Source organism: Oncorhynchus gorbuscha, unplaced genomic scaffold (genome assembly GCF_021184085.1).
Source record: "Oncorhynchus gorbuscha isolate QuinsamMale2020 ecotype Even-year unplaced genomic scaffold, OgorEven_v1.0 Un_scaffold_627, whole genome shotgun sequence".
Lineage (NCBI taxonomy): Eukaryota > Metazoa > Chordata > Actinopteri > Salmoniformes > Salmonidae > Oncorhynchus > Oncorhynchus gorbuscha.
In genome coordinates this window covers 317151-341733 of record NW_025745743.1, presented here as the reverse complement: position 1 = coordinate 341733, position 24583 = coordinate 317151, and the positions used below count along the sequence as shown (strand labels likewise).

The 24583-nt window shown below is 43.3% G+C and overlaps 1 protein-coding gene across 1 annotated transcript in view; it reads right to left on the bottom strand.

Moving 5' to 3' along the window:
* LOC124019549 (neural cell adhesion molecule 2-like) overlaps positions 1–24583 on the bottom strand; it is an 88157-nt gene that overhangs the window by 22836 nt on the left and 40738 nt on the right. Inside the window, exons 11-12 of the mRNA XM_046334915.1 lie at positions 21070–21311; positions 13032–13206 (exon numbers count right to left, since the gene is read on the bottom strand). Coding sequence (XP_046190871.1) covers positions 13032–13206; positions 21070–21311 — 417 coding nt within the window. The remainder of the gene's footprint in view (positions 1–13031; positions 13207–21069; positions 21312–24583) is intronic.

The window sequence follows — 24583 nt, the reverse complement described above, 5'->3', positions numbered from 1 at the left end:
CAAATGGCACCCTATTCCATTTATCGTGCACAACTTTCGGCCAAGTGAGCAGTATTTAAAAAAAAATGTACAATGACAGCCTACTGGGGAACTGCCTTGTTCAGGGGCAGAATGACAGATTTGACCTTGTCAGCTCGGATATTCGATCCAGCAACCTTTCGGTTACTGGCCCAACGCTCTAACCACTAGGCGACCTTGAGATGCATACAAAGCTTTGCAAGTACTCCTCAAGGGTAAACGGAACAATGATACACATTTTTTTAACCTTATTGACCTTTTCTCTTCAAAACCGCTCAATGTTGTATTGAACTATTTTGCTCTGAGTGCATTGAAACTTGGTTCAATTGTCTGTTTTAATGTAACACTGAAATTGTTTGTGTATAAAATCATATGTGTTCAGATTACTAATAACTGCTCTGAATACGCATCTGAAGGTTGGTCAGGGCAAATCTTTGTGAAAGATTCAATAGATTTCGATTTTTTCCCCCAGACAATAATAGACAGTCTAATGTGGATCTGTTTTTCTTTGGCGGAAGAGGTGAGGCTTGAAGACCTCGTCAAGGAATGCAATCAATTCAGCGTGGGTAGTAATACAACAGTTAAACAAATATTGGAGGAATTGAGCTAAATCAATCAAAATCAATTGAATAAAATAAATCACACAAAAGTCGTCGTTTTATGAAAAGAGAACGACGGAATGCACAAACAATAGTGGATGATTGGCCTTCCTTGAGCAACAAATCACATTCTGAACAAAAAAATAAATAATTTAAGGACATAGAAGAGACACAAATGACTTTTATTTACATCTAGTTGCCATCTAAAATGGACATTATGAGAATTTGGTCATAGCCATAGAAGGGTATTGTGGTAGTCACATTCTGCACACATCCTGGTTCCTGTCCAATCCACTCCTTTGGTTTGGAGGCTGGTGGCTCTGGCCCTCTACAGCTTTAATCCCCTTTGTAATCATAGTAATACAACTTAACTCGTCAATTATAGCCTCTTGAAGGACAGGGCAGATCCTTGTGGATCAAGACAATTACAGGAAGCAAAAGAGAGACAAAACATAGTGTTAGTGCATCACTTTATTGTCGTAGAGTTTGGGGGTTGTGGAAACCTTTACCTGGTTGTAATCTGACATCTCTATAACTATAAACCAGTTTACAAGTAGGAAGCAACGTCATTATAACGTCCAATGTCAAAATATGCCAACTGGGTATGATGGTTCACTGACCTCGGTTCAAATAGTGGAAAGCACATTGTCAAAGCATATATAGTAAATTAGAAATAGTTTGTGATTGAAAATGGGGCATTCCAAGGGAGAGAACCCATTAAGAGTGTTGCTTTTCCTCACAGTGGCACATACCCTCTAAACCGTATCAATCTTTCTTGAGCAGGTAGCTCAGCAGTCGTTTGCCTTGCACTCCATTGCGAGCCTGGTTTGATCTCTGTATTATTGGAGGGAATCAATGGACGTGAAGCAACACATTTCAAATGAGCGGCACCAAGGAAGGAAGCCAGGGGGAAATACATAGCGCTTTTTTGACTTTTCACACCTCCGATTTCCAATTTGCCGAGCAATAAGGTGAAATGAAAAATAATCCTCGCCAAGTGAATGTAATTCAAATCTTGACAGAAACATGTTGTAAATGTCTATTAGGTGCCTTGCAACGTTCAAACGATGACAGCGGGGGGGGGGGTCTCAAGGTCTCGTGGTAGCTAGATCTCTCGACTGAAAACAATGAAAAAGAAAAAAAGGAGGGAAAACAGAAAAGGGGAACAAGGAGAAGTCTTGTTCTGCTGTCAAGTGCCTCTGGGGTTAGCTGCCTACCTTGTGAGTGTTTCGAAATTCATTCCAATCTATTCCGCCAAATGTATTACGTGGGCTCGGCTACAGAACACAACTACTACTACTTCCTTTCGCAGTGCCGAGTTATGTCTTTGAGGCCTTTGAGAATAACAGAGAGCATCTCAGTTCCAGAGCCACAGTGAGGGAATAGAACTCTATACCTTATAGCTTTTGATCTCATCCTCTTAAAATAATCAAATTTCAAATCAGCTCATAGTAGTAGAAAAGACTGGAAATTACAATGTTTGTTAGCCAATTAGCTTAAAACGAGCTAATTCTGTGTAATTCCTAGTCTTCTACTCTACAGTATATCCTATCATACCGATGGCGACGTGTATCAATTTCCCTGTCTGCTTATTCCATGTGATTAATCTAGAATGCACCTACTTTGATCTATTAGCCCATTAGGGGCTCAATTTGATATTCTGTTAATGCTAGTCATCCTGCATCTCTCTCGGAGTGAGAGCCATTCGTATACATCTACGTCTCTGACATCAACTCATTAGGCCCGAGCACTCATTGAGTTGCACTTGATTAGATCTGAGAGGTAGTCAGTCGATTAACGATGACAAAACGGGAGCCATTGATTGGGTGAAAACTTGGGGGTGCTAATAGATTTTTAGGGATAAACATCACTGTGAGTGGGTGTGTGAGTGTGACGCCATCATAGCTAGACTTGAGGGGACACTTTGTGCTCGATGCCATGGGGAAGTATTGCTACTCCATTAGAGAAAGCCTTACAAGAGAATCAGCACATCCACACCAGATCCTCTTATTCAAGAGATAAGAGGAATGATGAGTATCCACCATTACAAAGGCCGAATTAAAGAGCCTTAATATAGCTGAAGTACACTTCAATAATCAGGAAATGGAAGAACCAACAAAGACTATTATAATGTTGTTTTAAACTAGAGTGTTGTCTGCAAATCATTATTATCATGCTATTTCAAGCAAAGTAAGAAGTGTATAACTTTGCACTTTAAAGCTTGAATTGCATGTATTATAATATCTACTCTATAATGTCATTTTAAACATTCTCCCTGCAGTTACGAGACACAACTGCCATGATCAAAAGTTTAGCCCTCCTTTCACACTTTATCCCAGTGCTTTTACAGTGTTCCGTTTATATGGTATGCCACATCTCTTTCCATATCCAAGACCAAAGGTCACAGAGACATTAGCCACAGACATCCAGGCACTTTCTCTCCTTAACCACTCTCCAACAATTTGTCGAGAACGATGACTCACGAAAAGGCCCCCCGAGAACTGGCCTGCACGCAACTCCAAAATGGCGAACCCAAACGGAGCGTTACCACCGAACACGCTTTTAAAAGAGCAAAGTACCCTCGTTGCCGCTAGGGTTGTGGAACGAAATGGGGCTGGCCATTTGGGCTCGACGGTGTGGTGATTGCTGTAAAGCACAGATAAAAGTGTTCCTGGGAAGGGAGAGTGATCGGGCCTAGAATCAGCCACTTGTTAAATCACACGGCTCAAACGAGTCAAAATGGACGCCTAAATGGGATACCTGACAACCCGAACGAACGACTGTAATCATAGTGACTTGACAAGGTCTGTCCTTTCGGAGAGTTGCTGTCATATTCGGAGGCTCCACCAAGGATTATTGCCTAGAAATGTTAGAGAAAGTACAGAGCCCCTTGAGGGTCATGGCAGAAATGAAACTTAAAAAACAGCCAGGCTAATCCGTTCCCTGTTTCTTTTCATCTGTTCCCTCCGATTTTGTAGTCGTTTCCTCTTCTCTTTATGTAGGCTACCATGACGGTCCCACTTGGCCAATAACATAATGGAGCCTAAATGCTTCAAATAGTGGTGATCAATGACCATTCAATAGCTTATTTTCATATCCTCCGAATCACAAGGGCATATTAGTAACGCTGTTTAAAACCACTCACGGCGCAAATATGGTTCAATGATGCACTTTCATCCCTAGGCAGAAATTCCTGTTTCATGACCTTAGCTGTTTTATATCTATATTCCGAAGGAGTTCTTCAGGTACCTACTCTGGCCTGGCAATTAGCTCATTTCCAGGTGAATGTATTGTATCGCAACAAAGCAAATAACTATCAGTTGTAGTTATGAACATAGCGCCATCTATCTGTGCCTGGTACGTCACACAAGATGTTCACCTGCCTAGCGCAGGGATAAGAGTGCATAATTTCACCTTTTAACACCGAAGCCTCTTGGAAATGATGCACAATACATTTGCATGCCTTTCCTTTCTGCCTCAGATGAGCCACATACACAATTGTAAACAACAAAAGCACATCCAGATGCAGCATGTTTTACTGGACTTATATGGCCCTAACTTTATGCACGAGGGGTAAACACCCAAAATTGACAACTGTTCGTAGTTGTCCAAGTTTCATAAATATGAGTTTGCACAAAGTGTAGCCTATTTGCTTTGCATTGTAAACATAGAGTACCAGTCAAAAGGTTGGACACAATCACTCATTCAGGTGGTTTTTCTTTATTTTTCTATTTTCTACATCGTAGAATAATAGTGAAGGCATCAAAACGATGAAGTAACACACACATAATTGGCTAAGTCACACAAGATGTTAACCTGCCTAGCCAACGCGAAGAGGGCACGATAAAAACTATTTCCCCTCAGGAGACTTGAAAAGATTTCGCATGGGTCCTCAGATCATCAAAGGTTCTACAGCTGCACCATCGAGAGCATGGTTGTATCGATGCCAGGTATGGCAACTGCTCGGCCTCAAGGCACTAGAGAAGGTAGTGTGTATGGCCCAGTACATCACTGGGGTCAAGCTTCCTAATGATTACCTCTATACCAGGCGGTTTCAGAGGAAGGGTCCAAAAAATGGTCAAAGACCACCCTAGTCATAGACTGTTCTCTCTCTGCTACCAAACGGCAAGCGGTACCGAAGCGCCAAGTCTAGGTCCAAGGGGCTTCTAAACAGCTTCTACCCCAAAGCCATAAGACTAATGAATATTTCGTTAAATGGCCACCCAGACTACTGGGTGACTACATTGCCCCCGCTCCACCTCTTATACGCTACTGCTACTCTCTGTTATGATCTATGCACGAGTCACCTTCATAACTCTATCCATGTGTATATAAACTCAGCAAAAAAAGACAGGACCCTGTCTTTCAAAGATAATTCATAAAAATCCAAATAACTTCCCAGATCTTCATTGTAAAGAGTTTAAACACTGCCTCCCATACGTGTTCAATGAACAACAAACAATTAATGAACATGCACTGGTTCAACGTTCGTGAAGACACTAACAGCTTACAGACAGTAGGCAATTAAGGGTACAGTTATGAAAACTTAAGATACTAAAAAGAGGCCTTTCTACTGACTCTGAAAAACACCAAAAGAAAGATGCCCAGGGTCCCTGCTCATATGTGTGAATGTGCCTTAGGCATGCTGCAACGAGGCATGATGACTGCATATGTGGCCTGGGCAATAAATTGCAATGTCCATACTTCTGTGAGACGCCTAAGACAGCGCTACAGGGAGACAGGACGGACAGCTGATTGTCTTTGCAGTGGCAGACCATGTGTAACAACACATGCACAGGATCGGTATATCCGAACATCACACCTACGGGACAGGTACAGGATGGCAACAGCAACTGCCCGAGTAACACCAGGAACGCACAATCCCTCCATCAGTGATCAGACTGTCCGCAATAGGCTGAGAGAGGCTGGACTGAGGGCTTGTAGGTCTGTTCTAAGGCAAGTCCTCACCAGACATCTCCGGCAACAACGTCACCTATGGGCACAAACCCACCGTCGCTGGACCAGACAAGACTGGCAAAAAGTGCTCTTCACTGACGAGTCGCGGTTTTGTCTCACCAGGGATGATGGTCGGAATTGCGTTTATCGTTTAAGGAATGAGCATTAGACCGAGGCCTGTACTCTGGAGCGGGATTGATTTGGATGGTCTGTCATGGTCTGGGGCGGTGTGTTACAGCATCATCGGACTGAGCTTGTTGTCATGGCAAGTAATCTCAACGCTGTGCGTTACAGGGAAGACATCCTCCTCCCTCATGTGGTACCCTTCCTGCCGGCACATCCTGACATGACCCTCCAGTCACACTGCTTGTTCTGAGAGTGATTTCCTGCAAGACAGGACTGCCAGTGTTCTGCCATGGCCAGCGAAGAGCACGGATCTCAATCCCATTGAGTACATCTGGGACCTGTTGGATCAGAGGGTGAGGGCTGGGGCCATTCCTCCCAGAAATGTCAGAGAACTTGCAGGTCCAAGCTGCATTGTTGGTTAAGGGCTTGTAATTGTAAAGGTCTACACCGGTTGTATTTGGCGCATGTGACAAATAACATTTGATTGTGATTTGATTTAATAATGTAGTAACCAAAAACGTGGTAAACAAATCAAAACATGTTTTATATTTCAGATTCTTCAAAGTAGCCACCCCTTGCCTTGATGACAGATTTGCACACTCTTGGCATTCACTCAACCAGTTTCAACTGGAATGCTTTCCCAACAGTCTTGAAGGAGTTCTCACATATGCTGAGCACTTGTTAGCTGCTTTTCCTTCACTCTGCGGTCCAACTCATCCCAAACCATCTCAATTGGTTTGAGGTCAGGTGATTGTGGAGGCCAGGTCATCTGATGCAGCACTCCATTAACCTACTTATTGGTCAAATAGCCCTTACACAGCCTGGAGATGTGTTGGGTCATTGTACTGTTGAAAAACAAATGATAGTCCCACTGAGCGCAAACCAGATGGGATGTCGTATAGGTGCAAAATGCTGTGATAGCCATGCTGGTTAAGTGTACCTTGAATTCAAAATAAATCACAGATAGAGTCACCAGCAAAGCACCCCCACACCTCCTCTTCCATGGTTCACAGTGGGAACCACACATGAGTAGATGATCCTTTCACCGACTCTGCGTCTCACAAAAACAACGGTTGGAATCAAACATCTCAAATTTGGACTCATCAGACCAAAGGACAAATTTCCACAGGTCTAATGTTCATTGCTTGTTTTTCTTGGCCCAAGCTAGTCTCTTCTTCTTATTGGTTTCCTTTAGTGGTGGTTTCTTTGCAGCAATTCGACCATAAAGGCCTGATTCATGCAGTCTCCTGAACACCTGATATCGACATGTTTGTTACTTGAATTCTGGGAAGCATTTATTTGGGCTGCAATTTCTGAAGCTGGTAACTCTAATGAACCTATCCTATGCAGCAGAGGTAACTCTGGGTTTTACATTTCTGTGGCGGTCCTCACCTTGTCACAACACAACTGATTGGCTCAAATGCATTAATGAAATATATTCCACTAATTAACTTTTAACAAGGCACACCTGTTAATTGAAATGCATTCCAGGTGACTACCTCATGAAGCTTGTTGAGAGAATGCCAAGAGTGTGCAAAGCTGGCATCAAGGCAAAGGGTTGCTACTTTGAAGAATCTCAAATATATTGTGATTTGTTGAACACTTTTTTTGGTTACTACATGATTCCATATGTGTTATTTCATAGTGTTGACGTCTTCACTATTATTCAACCATGTAGGAAATAGAACAAATAAAGAAAAACCCTTGAAAAGTAGGTGTCCAAACTTTTGACTGGTACTGTACATCATTCAGTTATGACTGCCAGTGAGGCTCCTGGCGTTTCAGGCTATAGAAATTACTTTAGGCTAATTGAGGGGTTTTTCACACCCGTTATCCATTATTTGCACCTTATGATTTGGAGGCATATGAAAAGACAAACTGGAAATAAGCTATTAAATGTTAAGTAACCATCACCATTTGAAGCATGTCATTTACTAAATATAATTATATTTATGTTATTGGCAAGTGGGAACAATATGGTAGCCTACATAAGGAAATCAGGGAACAAATGAAACATCTGAGGGAACGGATTAGCCTGCAAGTATTTTTGTCTCCACCATGATCCCCAACTGGCTCGGTAAGAAAGTAAACATTTTCACAGCATTTCTAGGCTGCTTCCCCAACATAGTTGATCTCCAAACTGAAATGACTCTTGATGAAAAAATGTATTGCAACAGTGTTGAGCGTTTTGTATGTACATGCTTTTGAGTTTTTTGGGGAGTAGGGCGTGTTCAAGATAATTGGCTGTACATAACCATTTTTTTTTCCCCAGAGGGAAAAAAATGAATTCATGAGAGCTGCTGTTGCATTAATGGGCATCATTATTATTACTTTGATAGCAACAGCAGCATTGTACTAAAATAGTTTAAGCATGCATATGTTGTATTCTTCCAAAATCAATGGGAATATTTTAGAAGCTTACAATACCAGTGAAGAGTGGCACAACTTACAACTTTAATGATCCTTTAAAGATGTTATAAGGAGCGCATCGTTTGCGGGCCTTTCTGTTCTGTTCTTTTCAACTGATTTAAACCAGCACCACTGGTGTGTATTGGAAGTGTGTAGTCTAGGATATTGTACAGGAGAATGATTACCTCGATGGTAGCTTTAAACAGAGACAAACACTCGCCAGATCATTCAACATTCAAAACGTTCCGTTTCATTGACATCCATCAGGCCATATCGTAAACACACAGGGGACATAAAACCAAGATGGATGCCAAAAACCCCACAGAAAGGAGATCATTCAAAAAGAAACAGCCAGGACTAGAGAGGATTTAGGAGGGAAAGAGGGAAGACTCTATAGTGATTCAGGAGGTCTGAAGTGAGTGGAGGAGTGCCATGATTTAAGAAGGATAGAGGGAAGGAGAGCAAATTGAAAAGGAACCAAGGGCATAGTGGCAATCAATGACATATTTCAAAGGGGAGTTCGTGGACGGGCAAAAAGTAAGGAGGCAGAGAGAGGGGAGGTGTAGTGGCAGTTCATTGCAAGACAAACTAGGAGAGAGAAAGAAAGGGAGGAGAGGCGGAAAAGAAAAGCGACGATTTCAGATCCAGGGAATGTATAATGCATAAAGAGGGGGAATTAAATAGAGAGATTGTTTAGAAAAGAAACACAGAGGCATATAGTAGATCCTTGGAGGTTATACAGCATATCAGATACACTGCAGGAAGGCATTTAATGGTGTCACTACAATATCAAAAGTCAAACAATTTGGGTGTGTTCAGTGAGGGGAACTATCCAGAAGGTTGCAGTAATACATATAATGAATAGAGCTGTCACTAATCCCTATTCGACAGACAATAATATCTATTCTAGAAAATACATTTATCATATTTTCTTTAACATTTCACCCTTCTGCATGGGTGGCGATTAATGACGAATACTGACAGGTGACAGGACTTCATTGTCATTGGTCCATTTTGGCCACTCCTTTCTCTCTCTCTTCAACAGGAAATAAATAATCTGGGATTTGTTTTGCCCCCGGTCTCCCTAGCCCTCTGTTCGCTAAGGAGAGTTGGGACAGCCAATGGAAATGACTTGGCTTAAGCACTGTGTTCTCAGCCTTGTTTTCCATTTAAGGAGCAGCGCACACACACACACACCAACACGCACACGTGAACACACACAAACTCAAAGGCAGTTTAGCCACTCCAGTAATGAGAGAGGCAAACAGTCGCTCCTTCATGAGCAGCAGGAGAAACGACCTAAGCAACAGGAAGAGTAAACACCAAAGAAAACATGCTCTCCGTTTTTTTTTTAACCAGACTCTACAGGGGGGCCTACATATGGAAGTGGTGACTCACTGTAAACTGTTCCCTTTGTGATGGTTTGTGTATGGTCTTATATACAACTCTGGGGGCTGTTTGAAAATGATACGCATCCTACAGTGGGCCTCAGAAGTCTTCTCTCCCAGGAACATTAAGAGTTGGACTTTTCAAAAGCCCAGACAGATACGCTCTACAAACAGCTTGGCCTAATCAAACCAACGCTCTCTGCATTTGATCCTGCTCCCTTTGCCCACACATAACCCCAATACAAGGTGATTGGAGTGTGTGCTCAGAACTCTACACTGGGTTTACCTGGCCTTCAGAAAGTATTCAGACCCCTCGACTATTTCCACATTTTGTTACGTTACAGCCTTATTCTAAAATGTATTCAATCGTTTCCCCCCCCCCCCTAATCTACACACAATACCCATAATGACAAAGCAAAAACAGGTTAAGAATTTTTTGCAAATGTATATACACTGCTCAAAAAAATAAAGGGAACACTTAAACAACACAATGTAACTCCAAGTCAATCACACTTCTGTGAAATCAAACTGTCCACTTAGGAAGCAACACTGATTGACAATACATTTCACATGCTGTTGTGCAAATGGAATAGACAACAGGTGGAAATGATAGGCAATTAGCAAGACACCACCAATAAAGGAGTGGTTCTGCAGGTGACCACAGACCACTTCTCAGTTCCTATGCTTCCTGGCTGATGTTTTGGTCACTTTTGAATGCTGGCGGTGCTTTCACTCTAGTAGTAGCATGCGACGGAGTCTACAACCCACACAAGTGGCTCAGGTAGTGCAGCTCATCCAGGATGGCACATCAATGCGAGATGTGGCAAGAAGGTTTGCTGTGTCTGTCAGCGTAGTGTCCAAAGCATGGAGGCGCTACCAGGAGACAGGCCAGTACATCAGGAGACGTGGAGGAGGCCAACAACCCAGCAGCAGGACCGCTACCTCCGCCTTTGTGCAAGGAGGAGCAGGAGGAGCACTGCCAGAGCCCTGCAAAATGACCTCCAGGAGGCCACAAATGTGCATGTGTCTGCTCAAACGGTCAGAAACAGACTCCATGAGGGTGGTTGAGGGCCCGACGTCCCCAGGTGGGGGTTGTGCTTACAGCCCAACACCGTGCAGAACGTTTGACATTTGTCAGAGAACACCAAGATTGGCAAATTCACCATTGGCGCCCGGTACTCTTCACAGATGAAAGCAGGTTCACACTGAGCACATGTGACAGACGTGAGAGAGTCTGGAGACACCATGGAGAACGTTCTGCTGCCTGCAACATCCTCCAGCACGACCGATTTGGCGGTGGGTCAGTCATGGTGTGGGGTGGCATTTCTTTGGTGGCATTTCTTTCCTCCATGCGCTCGCCAGAGGTAGCTTGACTGCCATTAGCGCTCGCCAGAGGTAGCTTGACTGCCATTAGGTACCGAGATGAGATCCTCAGACCCCTTGTGAGACCATATGCTGGGTTCCTCCTAATGCAAGACCTCATGTGGCTGGAGTGTGTCAGCAGTTCCTGCAAGAGGAAGGCATTGATGCTATGGACTGGCCAGCCCGTTCCCCAGACCTGAATCCAATTGAGTACATCTGGGACATCATGTCTCGCTCCATCCACAAACGCCACATTGCACCACAGACTGTCCAGGAGTTGGCGGATGCTTTAGTCCAGGTCTGGGAGGAGATCCCTCAGGAGACCATCCGCCACCTCATTAGGAGCATGCCCAGGCGTTGTAGGGAGGTCATACAGGCACGTGGAGGCCACACACACTACTGAGCCTCATTTTGACTTGTTTTAAGGACATTACATCAAAGTTGGATCAGCCTGTAGTGTGGTTTTCCACTTTAATTTTGAGTGTGACTCCAAATCCAGACCTCCATGGGTTGATAAATTTGATTTCCATTGAAAATTTTTGTGTGATTTTGTTGTCAGCACATTCAACTATGTAAAGCAAAAAGTATTTAATAAGAATATTTCATTCATTCATATCAAGGATGTGTTACTTTAGTGTTCCCTTTATTTTTTTGAGCAGTGTATAAAAAAAATGTTGTTGAAATATCACATTTAGATAAGTATTCAGACCCTTTAGTCAGTACTTTGTTGAAGCACCTTTGGCAGCGATTACAGCATTGAGTCTTCTTGGGTATGACGCGACAAGCTTGGCACACCTTTCCTCTCTGTCGGGTTGGATGTGGAGCGTCGCTGCACAGCTTTTTTCAGGTCTCTCCAGAGATGTTCGATTGGGTTCAAGTACGGGCTCTGGGACATTCAGAGACTTGTCCCGAAGTCACTCCTGCGCTGTCTTGTCTGTGTCCTTAGGGTCGTTGTCCTGTTGGAAGGTGAACCGTCGCCCCAGTCTGAGATCCAGAGCTCTCTAGAGCAGGTTTCCATCTAGGATCGCTCTGTACTTTGCTCTGTTAATCTTTGCCTCGATCCTAACAAGTCTCAGAGTCCCTGCTGCTGAAAAACATCCCCACAGCATGATGTTGCCACCACCATGCTTCACCATAGGGATAGTGCCAGGATTCCTCCAGGTTTCCTCCACACCTAGCATGCTGTCATATGCCTTTAAATGAGGAGTGGCTTCGGTCTGGCCACTCTAAAGGCCTGATTGTCCTTCTGGAAGGTTCTCCCATCTCCACAGAGGAACTCTAGAGCTCTGACAGAGTGACCATCAGGTTCTTGGTCACCTCCATGACCAAGGCCCTTCTCCCCAGATTGCTCAGTTTTGGTTGTCCCAACCATCTTTTCAAAAATGGAGGCCACTGTGTTCTTGGGGACTTTCAATCCTGCAGAATATTTTTGGTACTCTTGCCCTGATCTGTGCCTCGACACAATCCTGTCTCGGAGCTCTACGGACAATTCCTTTCTACCTCATAGCTTGGTTTTTGCTCTGACATGCACTGTCAACTGCGGGACCTTAGATAGACAGGTCTGTGCCTTTCCAAATCATGTCCAATCAATTCAATTTACCACAGGTAGACTCCAATCAAGTTGTTGAAACATCTCAAGGATGATCAGTGGTAACAGGAAGGACCTGAGCTCAATATCGAGTCTCATAGCAAAGGAGCTGAATACTTATGTAAACAAGGTATCTGTTTTTTAATTTTGATTAAATGTGCAAACATTTCTAAAAACCTGTTTTCGCTTTCTCATTATGAGCTATTGTGTGTAGTTTGCTGAGGAAAAACAAGGGGTCTGAATACATTCTGAAGGCACTGTATTTGTTTGCTTCCAGCAGTGTGTGTCACAGGAGGCTGGTAGGGGGAGGACAGCTCACAATAATGAATGGAATGGTATCAAACACATGGAAACCAGCTGTGTGGTGTGTTTGAGAGCATTCCATTCATTCCATTCCAGACATTACTATGAGCAGTCTTCCCCAGTCACAAGTGTCACCAGCGTGCATCTGTGAGTGTCAGTGGATATAAACACAACTGTGTGTTTGTCTGTGTACAGAAATGTCTTAGGATTTTTGTCAGTGTGTGTGCACACGAATGTCTGTGTGTGCATGCTTGAACATGCAGGTCCTGCAACTGTCTGTACCTATGATGTCTGGTTTCTGGGGCATGAAGAACTGGTAAAAGGTGGGCTCCGAGAGGCCCTTGACGTTGCGAGCCGTGATCTCCACCTCATAGCGCGTGTTCCACTGCAGCGGCTGCAGCAGGGCAAAGTCTTGCTGCCCCGACACCAGATTCGTCATCCACTGCTCCTCCTTGTCCTATGAAGAGGGGGAGGAGAGTGGAGAGAGCAGAGGGAGAGAAGCAAAGAGGGAGAGAGGGGAAGAGAGGGAGAAAGACAGAGGGTTAGATGGGGAACAGGGTATTGAGGGAGGGAGGAGGAAAGAAGAAAGGATAAGAGAGAGAGAGAGAGTGTTAATGACAGTACAATAAATAAGCCTTTGTATACACTTCATCTTTATATAGATCAAATTACACTACATGGCCAACAGTAGGTGGACACCCCTTAAAAATAGTGGATACGGCTATTTCAGCTACAACCATTGCTGACAGGTGTTTACCACCGAGCACACCGACATGCAATCTCCATAGACAAACACTTGCAGTAGAATGGCCTTACTGAAGAGCTCAGTGACTTTCAACGTGGCACTGTCATAGGATGCCACCTTTCAAATAAGTCAGTTTGTCAAATGTCTGCCCTGCTAGAGCTGCCCCGGTCAACTGTAAGTGCTGTTTTTGTGAAGTGGAAACATATAGGAGCAACAACAAACAGTTTGAAATTAGGTGCATACTGCCTCCTCATCAATTCACACAGAAAGTAATCCATTTCACTGTGACGGACAATTTACGTTTGCGGCATGCTATGCTAATGTAAGGTGAGCCGGACAAACATCTCTCTTCAGTGAGAGCCCAAGCACTCCCTCAGTGTTTCCCCAAGTCAAGTATGCAGACACCTGCACATCTCCAGTCAGAACAGAACCCGCACAAACTTTTTCCCCTGGCGCCTGCATGATCTTCATTTTTTGAAAAATGTATAAAAAAAAACAAAAACAGAAATACCTTATTTACATAAGTATTCAGACCTTTTGCTATGAAACTTGCAATTGAGCTCATGTGTCCATTGATTATCCTTGAAATGTTTCTGCAATTTACCACTTGTGGTAAATTCAATTGATTGGGCATGATTTGGAAAGGCACACACCTGTCTATATAAGGTCCCACAGTTGACAGTGCATGTCAGAGCAGAAACAAAGCCAGGAGGTTGAGCTCCGAGACAGGATAGTGTCAGGGCACAGATATGGAGAAGGGTACCAAAACATTTCTGCAGCATTTAAGATCCCTAAGACCACATCGACCTCCATCATTCTTAAATGAAAGAAGTTTGGAACCACAAAGCCTCTTCCTAGAGCTGGCCGCCTGGCCAAACTGAGCAATCGGGGGAGAAGGAACTTGGTCAGAATGGTGACCCAATGGTCACTCTGACAGAGCTCCAGAGTTCCTCTGTGGAGATTGGAGAACTTTCCAGAAGGACAACCATTTCTGCAGCAAACCACCAATATGGCCTTTATGGTAGAGTGGCCAGACGGAAGCTGCTCCTCAGTAAAAGGCACAAGACAGCCTGCTTGGAATTTGGCAAACGGCACCTAAAGGACTCTCAGACCACGAGAAACAAGATTCTTTGGTCTGATGTAACTAAGATTGAACTCTTTGGCATGAATGCCAAGTGTCACATCTGGAAAAAACCTGCCACCATTCCTACGGTGAATTATAGTGGTAGCAGCATCATGCTCTTGGGGATGTTTTTCAGCAGCAGGTACTGGGAGACTAGTCAGGAATAAGGGAAAGATGAACAAAGCAAAGTACAGAGCGATCTTTGATGAAAACTTGCTCCAGAGCACTCAGGACCTCAGACTGGGGCAAAAGGTTCACCTTCCAACTGGACAATGACACTAAGCACACAGCCAAGACAATGCAGGAGTGGCTTCGGGACAAGTCTCTGAATGTCCTTGAGTGGCCCAGCCAGACTGAACATCTCTAGAGAGAAATGAAAATAGCTGTGCAGCAAAAAATGGTTTTTGCTTTGTCATTATGGAGTTTTTTTGTGTAGATTGATGAGGAAAAAATACAATTTAATACACTTTAGAATAACAAAATGTGAATACTTTCCGAATACACTGTGAGTAAAATACTTTTTTAGAAAGTTGTACTGATTATGATGAGGTAATACAATGCTATTTTATGTTGACACCATTCAATGCATTCTGGGTGTCACGTAAACGTTTGTCAGACCAATGATGTTACAGCAAAACGAAGTTACGGGATGATTCACTCGTTTTTCGAGTAAACATCCGAAAGTATTATTATGCATACTGGATGGACTGGTTACCTTAATCTACGCTCCAAACCTTTTATCCATGAGTCTGGGAGAGAACACATAGGCCTAGGCAATGCTGTTGGTTCATTGATTGTGCAGAGCGGCTTAAATAGTTATCCTACAATTGTAGTGATTTTGTATTGGATTTTGAATAGCAGTAGGGCATTTGTTATATTTTCATAATTAATTGTCTGACATTTCTTTTAGCTACAGAATGTCACACTACCGTGCATTTTCATCTCCTCCACTCTCTCCTCCATTCCTTTGTTGAGCTCACAGAGAGAGGGGCTGTCGACATTTAAATTAAATACTTTTGTTGTGAAAAGTTACTATCGATGTTCCCGAACTGATTTCACTTGGTTTCCCAAATTAAGCACTGGATAGCTGCAGGAACCAGGTTGGAGAGCCAATGGTATCCAGAGTTTGGGTGGAAGATCACCTGTCGCGCAGGGGAGGCTCCATGCTCCTCAAACATTGGTTGATGCATGGAGTGAAAGTGTTTCTATAAGCCCAGACATTTCCATATCCAATTCCTTGAGAAAGCTTTTGATGGTTGCCACTAAAAAGAGACTTCTACTGCTGCTATATTTATTTCCCAGCTGGTAATATTAAGCATTGTTCTGCTATAAAACCAGAATAGCTTAACCGCCATGATTGAAAAATGAACAGAGGGAAAGCGGCCTTCATTTGCTATTTTAATGCATACGGATGATGTCTTTTTTCCCCTGCCCCTTTGAAAATGGACCATAAATTATTATTTTTTTTTTAAATAAAAAGTTTAGATTATTAGTAAAGATTAAATCGAGTCTGATGGGTGAAAATATGATCCCTTGATGTGTAGCCTGAGGATCAGACCGCAAGCTTTTTGGCAACTTTTTAAAATCATCAATAGCCTATAGTCGCATCATGCAAACCGTATATGTTTTCATTTCTAAGACATCATAATGTTTGTATCATTCACAACTAAATAACTAATAACTGCCAAATAACTTTCAATCTAGTTCATAAGACCTGTTTCAAATTATGACTTTTATGCTCAACATGGCCACTTCATATGCGCACTCACTCTGGAGTAGGTTCAATCATATAACATAAAATAATAGCATTGGATTTCGAAGCATATCTTGTCTGCTAAATGAGCTAATCTATGGCATGGCGCATAGCCAGATAATATACTGAAATACATTTTCTTCATATCATGTTTCTTTAGACCTGCCTAAGATAAATGATTTATTGTGATGGTGTATATTAAAAGGATTTATTACACTTTTTAAAAATGTAAATGTTTCCTCAGTGGTTTGTATGCGTGGAGGTGTGGACATGCTAAATGTGTTTATGTTAATTAATGGTCAATTTTATTTTATTTAACCTTTATTGAACTAGGCAAGTCAGTTAATAGCAAATTCTTATTTACAATGACGGTCTACCGTGAGACCGGCAGTCATTTGCATGACAATTATCCAGTGGCCGAATTTCATGACCGCCACAGCAATTGGGGTGAGCTCACCTGTCATGTGATAAATTGTAAATAGTAATTGCTATCAGCTAATTCATATAATGGTTTCTGTCAGCTGAAAGTTTGCTAAATATGACTGCTTGTATTAGCTCACGCTTTCCTCTGTTTCCTAATGTAGCCTACATTTTCCAATTTGGATGAGAAGTGTGTTATGCTTTTCCTACTTCTGTGAATGTTTGAACATTGCATCGGAAAATAAACTGCTCACATTGGGGGACATACTGTTAAGACGGTGTTTTTACAAACGGTTTCTGTGAGAAACAAAAAACAGTGGCCAGCTCAAATGCTGACTGTTGCGTAAATCGTAAGTAGACGTTATAAGGAAGTGTTCCTTTCCTCTCCGTACCCCACCCAGTTATTTACTTTCACCCCCCCTTTCCTCTCCGTACCCCACCCAGTTATTTACTTCCACCCCCTTTCCTCTCCGTACCCCACCCAGTTATTTACTTCCACCCCCCTTTCCTCTCCGTACCTCACCCAGTTATTTACTTCCACCCCCTTTCCTCTCCGTACCCCACCCAGTTATTTACTTCCACCCCCTTTCCTCTCCGTACCCCACCCAGTTATTTACTTCCACCCCCTTTCCTCTCCGTACCCCAACCAGTTATTTACTTCCACCCCCCTTTCCTCTCCGTACCCCACCCAGTTTTTACTTCCACCCCCCTTTCCTCTCCGTACCCCACCCAGTTATTTACTTCCACCCCCTTTCCTCTCCTTCCCTTTCCTCCTTTACTTTATTTTCCTTTCTTAAATCAGCTTCTTATCTCATCATAGGAGAACAGAGTGAAGTGTCACAGTGTGAGGCCTGTGCTTTGACAGCATGACAAATGCATATTCAACCATTTAGCCTCCTAGGATTCCTCCATAAAATGTCAAAATAGAAGAGAGAGAGAGATAATAGTGTGGAATGGGCTTTAGGAAATGGGCCATGGTTTCATTTTTCAGAGTCATGGTAGTTGGAATAATGTGGAATAAAGCTAAGGCCAGCCCAGCATTGGAAAGCAGTTAGATACGGGTGACTGTGTGTGTGTGTGTGTGTGTGTGTGTGTGTGTGTGTGTGTGTGTGTGTGTGTGTGTGTGTGTGTGTGTGTGTGTGTGTGTGTGTGTGTGTGTGTGTGTGTGTGTGTGTGTGTGTGTGTGTGTGTGTGTGTGTGTGTGTGTGTGTGTATGAACATTTGTATGCATACTGTATGTGTTTGTGTAAGAGAGTGCATATATGTGCACACATGCATCTGTGTACATAGAGTCAGGGTCACATTGTGAGAGAGAGAGGAGGATGAATGGTGGGATTACTGGGGTGTGGAGGATTGTCCTATTCTTCCCCTCGTTCCCCTGCATTTGGCCTTCAAAGGGCCAGCTGGAGAGTCCCTGACCTTCTCTCCACACACACACTTTAATCTGCTATAGTACAACTACACATAGCCATCAGCCTCCCAATGAGACAGAGCCACACCTGAATGGACATATTAGCATTGGTTACATCAAATCCCATAGATCATTGTGTGTATGTGCATGTGAGTGTGAGAGTGCGAGTGAGAGAGAGAGAGAGAGAGAGAGAGAGAGAGAGAGAGAGAGAGAGAGAGAGAGAGAGAGAGAGAGAGAGAGAGAGAGAGAGAGAGAGAGATAGGGAAAAGGAGAGAATTGGTTAATATGAATGTGTATGTTTGTGGGTGAGTATGTACATTTGTATGTATAGTGTATCTGCCAGCATGTGTATCAGTATGTAGTATCTGAGACACAGTGAATGGCCATGTCCGAATAGCTGTGCTAGCGTTTGAAATAGTAGGTATTTTGGGTATGCAAATTGTATAGTATGTGACAGAAAATGTAGTATGCTTTCAATGCCAGGATGTCATTATTATTGTGGCTTCTAGTAAAAATGCACACTATTGAGGAAGAGAATCATCTTTCGAGAGCCACGTGTTTTTGAGAACAGCTGATAACCAAGTAAGGGGACACACTCTACCAAAATGAACGAATTGCGAGATTCAACACAACGACTTTGCAATATGGATGAGCCTATTATGTTGACATTTGCGCCTACTAGATACATTTTTTTAACTAAAGAGTGCAATAAAAAATATGTTTTTTTACCCCCTTTTCTCCCCAACATTGTGATATCCAATTGCTATCCAATTATGATCTTGTCTCATCGATGCAACTCCCCAACAATCTCAGGAGAGGCAAAGGTCGAGTCAAGTCATGCATCCTCCAAAACATGACCGGCCAAACCACGCTACTTAACACCTACCCGCACCAATGTGTTGGAGGAAACACCGCTCAACTGACGACTGAAGTCAGCCTGCAGGCGCCCGGCCCGCCACAAGGAGTCGCTAGAGCTCGATGAGCCAAGTAAAGCCCCCCAGGCCAAACAATCCCCTAACCCGGACGACGCTGGGCCAATTGTGCACTGCCCTATGGGACTCCTGGTCACGGCCGGTTGTGACACAGCCTGGGATCAAACATTTCAAAGCAGACATAAACAAAGCTAGTGTACTTATTATTTTTAGGCATCGAAAATAGGAGCATATGCGTGCACGCACACACAGTAGAGTTAATGCGATTGACACTGCTATTTGCTGCTACCTTAAGTGGAGGTATGCAGCATTATCTACCATCATTAGACTAGAAAAAAGTGGTCCAGTGATTGTGTTTTACAAGCGTGCTTTAGAGTAGAAGTGGCCATCTTGACTCGGTGGTAATCGTGTGGTTGAAAATGTGTGGACCAAATTGGCCTTGTTCAGGGGCACTGGCAGCCCGTAAATACTGTGGTTTTTAGCCATGCCCGTATGGACTCTACAAGGTGTCGAAAGCGTTCCACAGGGATACCTGCCCATGTAGACTCTAATGCTTTCCACAGTGGCTGGAGGTTCTTTGTGTGGTGTACCATTCTTGATACACACAGGAAACTGTTGAGCGTGAAAAACCTGGCAGCGTTGCAGTTCTTGACACAAACTATACCCTGTTCAAAGGCACTTAAATGTTTTGTCTTGCCCAATCGCCCTCACATACACAATTCCATGTCTCAATCGTCTCGACTTTAACCTGTCTCCTCGTCTTCATCAACACTGATTGAAATGGATTTAACAAGTGGTATTATACGGGATCATAGCTTTCATTTGGATTTACCTGGTCAGTCTATGTCATGGAAAGAGCTGTGCATATAATGTGCATATAATAAAACATAGGCAAAGAAAGCTAGCTGAACAGTTCATGGAGGGTTCTAAGAAGAACCCTTCAAATAGAAAAAGGTTCTTGGTATAACTGTTCATAGAGGGTTCTAGGGAGAACCATTCAAAAATAAAAGGGTTCTCGGTAGAACCTTTAGAGTACGTGTCAAACTCTTTCCACGGAGGGCTGAATGACAGGATAAAATAGTTCTTGCTTTCACCTGGATTCACCTGGTCAGTCTGTCATGAAAAGAGCAGGCGTTCTTAATGTTTTGTACACTAAGTGCATGTAATGTACTGTCATAAACATATGCAAATAAAGCTAGTTGAACCGTTCATGGAGGATTCTAGGAATAAGAAAGATAAAATGGTTTGTGGGCCTCCCGGGTGGCGAAGTGGTCTAGGCACTGCATCGCAGTGCTAGCTGTGTGACCAGAGACTCTGGGCTTCGGGCCCAGGCTCTGTCGTAGCCGGCCGAGACCGAGAGGTCCATGGGGCGACGCACAATTGGCCAAGAGTCGTCCGGGTTAGGGAGGGTTGGGCCAGTAGGGATCCTTGTATCCTTGTCTCATCACGCACTAGCAACTCCTGTGGCGGGCCGGGCGCAGTGTACGCTGACCAGGTCGCGAGGTGCACGGTGTTTCCTCTGACACATTGGTGTGGCTGGCTTCCGAGTTGGATGAACTCTGTGTTAAGAAGCAGTGTGGCTTGGTTGGGTTGTGTTTCGGAGGACACATGGCTCTCAACCTTCGCCCATACGGGAGTTGTAGCAATGAGACAAGATAGTAACTACAATTGGATACCACAAAATTGGGGAGAAAAGGGGGGTAAAATAAAAAATAAAATTATAAAAAAGATAAAACATTTTAGGTAGAACCCTTCACAGAGGGTTCCAGGTGAACCCTTCATAAAAGGTTCTAGGTAGAACTTTCTGCAAAGGGTTCTACCTAGCACAAAAAAAAGTTTCCCCAGAGGGGACAAATTGAAAAACCTTATGATTCTACTAAGCACCTTTTTTTCTAAGAGTAGTATTTATTGGCATTCCTGACATCCAGCTACTCACCGTCTTGTACTTGACAATGTATTCCACGATGGGCATGCCCCCGTCATCTTGCTTGACAAGGCCCAGCCGGTAGGCCTTCCCCATCCCTCTCTGGCCATGCACTGCCGGGGGGCTGGGCTCACGTATGGGTAGAGTCTGGAAGGACTCCGTATGGCTGAACTCCCCCTGGCCCTTCCCATTGACTGCAGCCACTCGCACTTCGTAGGTGGTGTTGGGCTCTAGGCCTGTCAGCAGTACTATCGCTGAAGGGGGAGAACCAGGGAGAGCATTTATTAGCTTGTTCGCAGACAGACAGACAGACAGAGAGGTAAAGCGAGAGAGATTGAGAGAGAGACAGACAGACTGAGAGACAGAAATACAGTTGAAGTCGGAAGTTTTCATACACTTAGGTTGGAGTCATTAAAACTCGTTTTTCAACTACTCCAAAAATTTCTTGTTAATAAACTATAGTTTTGGCAAGTCGGGTAGGTCATCTACTTTGTGCATGACACAAGTAATTTTTCGAACAATTGTTTACAGACAGATTATTTCACATGTAATTCACTGTGTCACAATTCCAGTGGGTCAGACGTTTACATGCACTAAGTTGACTGTGACTTTAAGCAGCTAGAGAAATTCCAGAAAGGTATGACATGGCTTTAGAAGCTTCTGATAGGATAATTGACATCATTTGAGTCAATCGGAGGTGTACCTGTGGATGTATTTCAAGGCCTACCTTCAAACTCAGTGCCTCTTTGCTTGACATCATGGAAAAATCAACAACAAAAAAATCAGCCATAATTGTAGACCTCCACAAGTCTGGTTCATCCTTGGGATCCTCCGTCATAACGCTTAGGAAGGAGACGCGTAATGTCTCTTAGAGATGAACGTACTTTAGTGCGAAAAGTGCAAATCAATCCCAGAACAACAGCATAGGACCTTGTGAATATGCTGGAGGAAACAGGTACAAACGTATCTATATCCACAGTAAAACAAGTCCTATTTCAACATAACCTGAAAGACCGCTCAGCAAGGAAGAAGCCACTGTTCCAAAACCACCATTAAAAAGCCAGACTGTTCCAAAATCACCATTAAAAAGCCAGACTACGGTTTGCAACTGCACATGGGGACATCATAACTTTTGGAGAAATGTTCTTTGGTCTGATGAAACAAGAATATAACTGTTTGGCCATAATGACCATCATTATGTTTGGAGAAAAAAGGGGGAGGCTTACAAGCCGAAGAACACCATCACAACCATGAAGCATGGGGGTGGCAGCATCATGTTGTGGGGGGGCTTAGCTGCAGGAGGGACTGGTGCACTTCACAAAATAGATGATATCATGAGGTAGGGAAATTATGTAGATATATTGAAGCAACATCAAGTTAAAGCTTGGTCGCAATGGGTCTTCCAAATGGACAATGACCCCAAGCATACTTCCAAAGTTGAGGCAAAAATGCTCAAGGACAACAAAGTAAAGGTATTGGAGTGGCCATCACAAAGCCCTGAGGAGGCCTACAAAACTGACTCAGTTACACCAGCTCTGTCAGGAGGAATGGGCCAAAATTCACCCAACTTATTGTGGGAAGCCTGTGGAATGCTACCTGAAACGTTTGACCCAAGTTAAACAATTTAAAGGCAATGCTACAAAATACTAATTGAGTTTATGTAAACTTCTGACCCACTGGGAATGTGATGAAATAAATAAAAGCTGAAATAAATCACTCTCTTTACTATTATTCTGACATTTCACATTCTTAAAATAAAGTTGTGATTCTAATTGACCATTACAGGGAATTTTTACTCAGATTAAATGTCAGGAATTGTGATAAACTGAGTTTAAATGTATTTGGCTAAGGTGTTTGTAAACTTCTGACTTCAACTGTACAGTCAGAAGTAGAGAGAAGGGAAAAAGAAAGACAGTATAAGAGATAGATTCAAAGAGAAAAAGAGAGAAATACACAACAAGTCAGAGAGGGATACAGATGGACACAGATTATTTGACAAGTGGAGTGACAGTGAAATAGACAGCTGCGTGAGTGAAACCTCTCAAGCTGTGGGTGTGTGTATGAGAGAGACGCCTACCACCTCCCACTCTTCACTGTTGAATCCCACTAATCCTCCCCAGCGCCTCTTTGTTCCATCTGGAAAACAAGCTGGCTTAGCGCGCTAACAGCATCGCTAACAGTGCCACAAACACCACTATCAGTGAACGGGAAGGGGCGGGGTCACCAGCTACGCTAAAGCTAATCGCTAACGGCGCCGCTAACACCACTATGCGTCAAAGGGGGGGACCTCAGCATACGGTAAAACTAAAGCAAGTGCCACAAATCCCCTGTTCCTTTCAGGAACCACTCTCTTGTCAATACAGGGAGTGAGACGTACCATTGTGGAGTGACACAGGGGGATCTGTGTGCCTAGCTGTGTTGGGTGACTAATCCACTGCAGCTGAGCTAGCTAGCATACCTCCTCCCCTGCCTCCTTCCATTCATGGCCAGAGACAAAGTACAGAAGGTAACCCTGTAAGGGCTCTAAGCCATGATGTGGGAGTGCTGTTTGTGTGGAAACAGTATGATAACAGTTGTACTCCATTGTTGATTCTCTTGGATCAGTGGAAAGTAAAGCCTCAGCCTCAATGTGCGGAGTAGGACAACATGTCACTGTAACCTCTTAGGAACTCTCAAACTCTAACCGGAATACACATGAAACTAGGGACTACCGGTATACAATGTGGCAACTTCACAGTGTGCAGTGAAATGATAAGCATCTGTCAATAACATCTTGAGCATTTTCAAATTTAATGATATTGCATGTCGGCCTAAAATATTGGCCTCCTTGACGCCCAAAAACCGGTATCGGCATCGACCTTACAAAATCCATATCGGTCGTTCTCTAACAAATACATTCGATCATACAACCACTCCTAAAATAGCAATACATGAATCAGTAGAGCTTAATAACATTTTCTCAGCAGTCAGCCCAAAATCATAGATTTCTATGTAAATTCCACAATAAAGTCATTTACATCGCTTTCATAGTCATGGTCACGCGGAAATCACAAAAGGATGTTCATGCCGAGTTAGGCGTTCACTGAACTTGGCTGAAGGTTGTTGTTTTGCAACTTGTGCGCTAAGGGTAATGGTTGCTTTGCAATTGTATAATGGGGGATCTAAATACAAAACGAGCTATTTGCTAACATTTTGGCTCTACCAGAGGTTTGACGAGACCTTTAGTGAGCACCACTGGCATTCAGATGTACAAATTGTGCCAACTCATTATACACAGAGCTGTTTTATAGTGCAAATGTGCATCATTACTATTAAAGCCTCGAAGTGGCTCCGAATATTAAATGTCAATTTGCAACTGGTAATTAGTTGAATTGGCTATCTCCGTTAACGTGCTCACCTCGAGACAAGGAAGTTGGTTAAACGGGTGGAACACAAGAACTAACACAAATTGAGAATTCATACTTCACAACCTTGATTTCATTCTCACTGTACGTCTCTCTCGAATATCTCCCTCTCCCAAATCTCA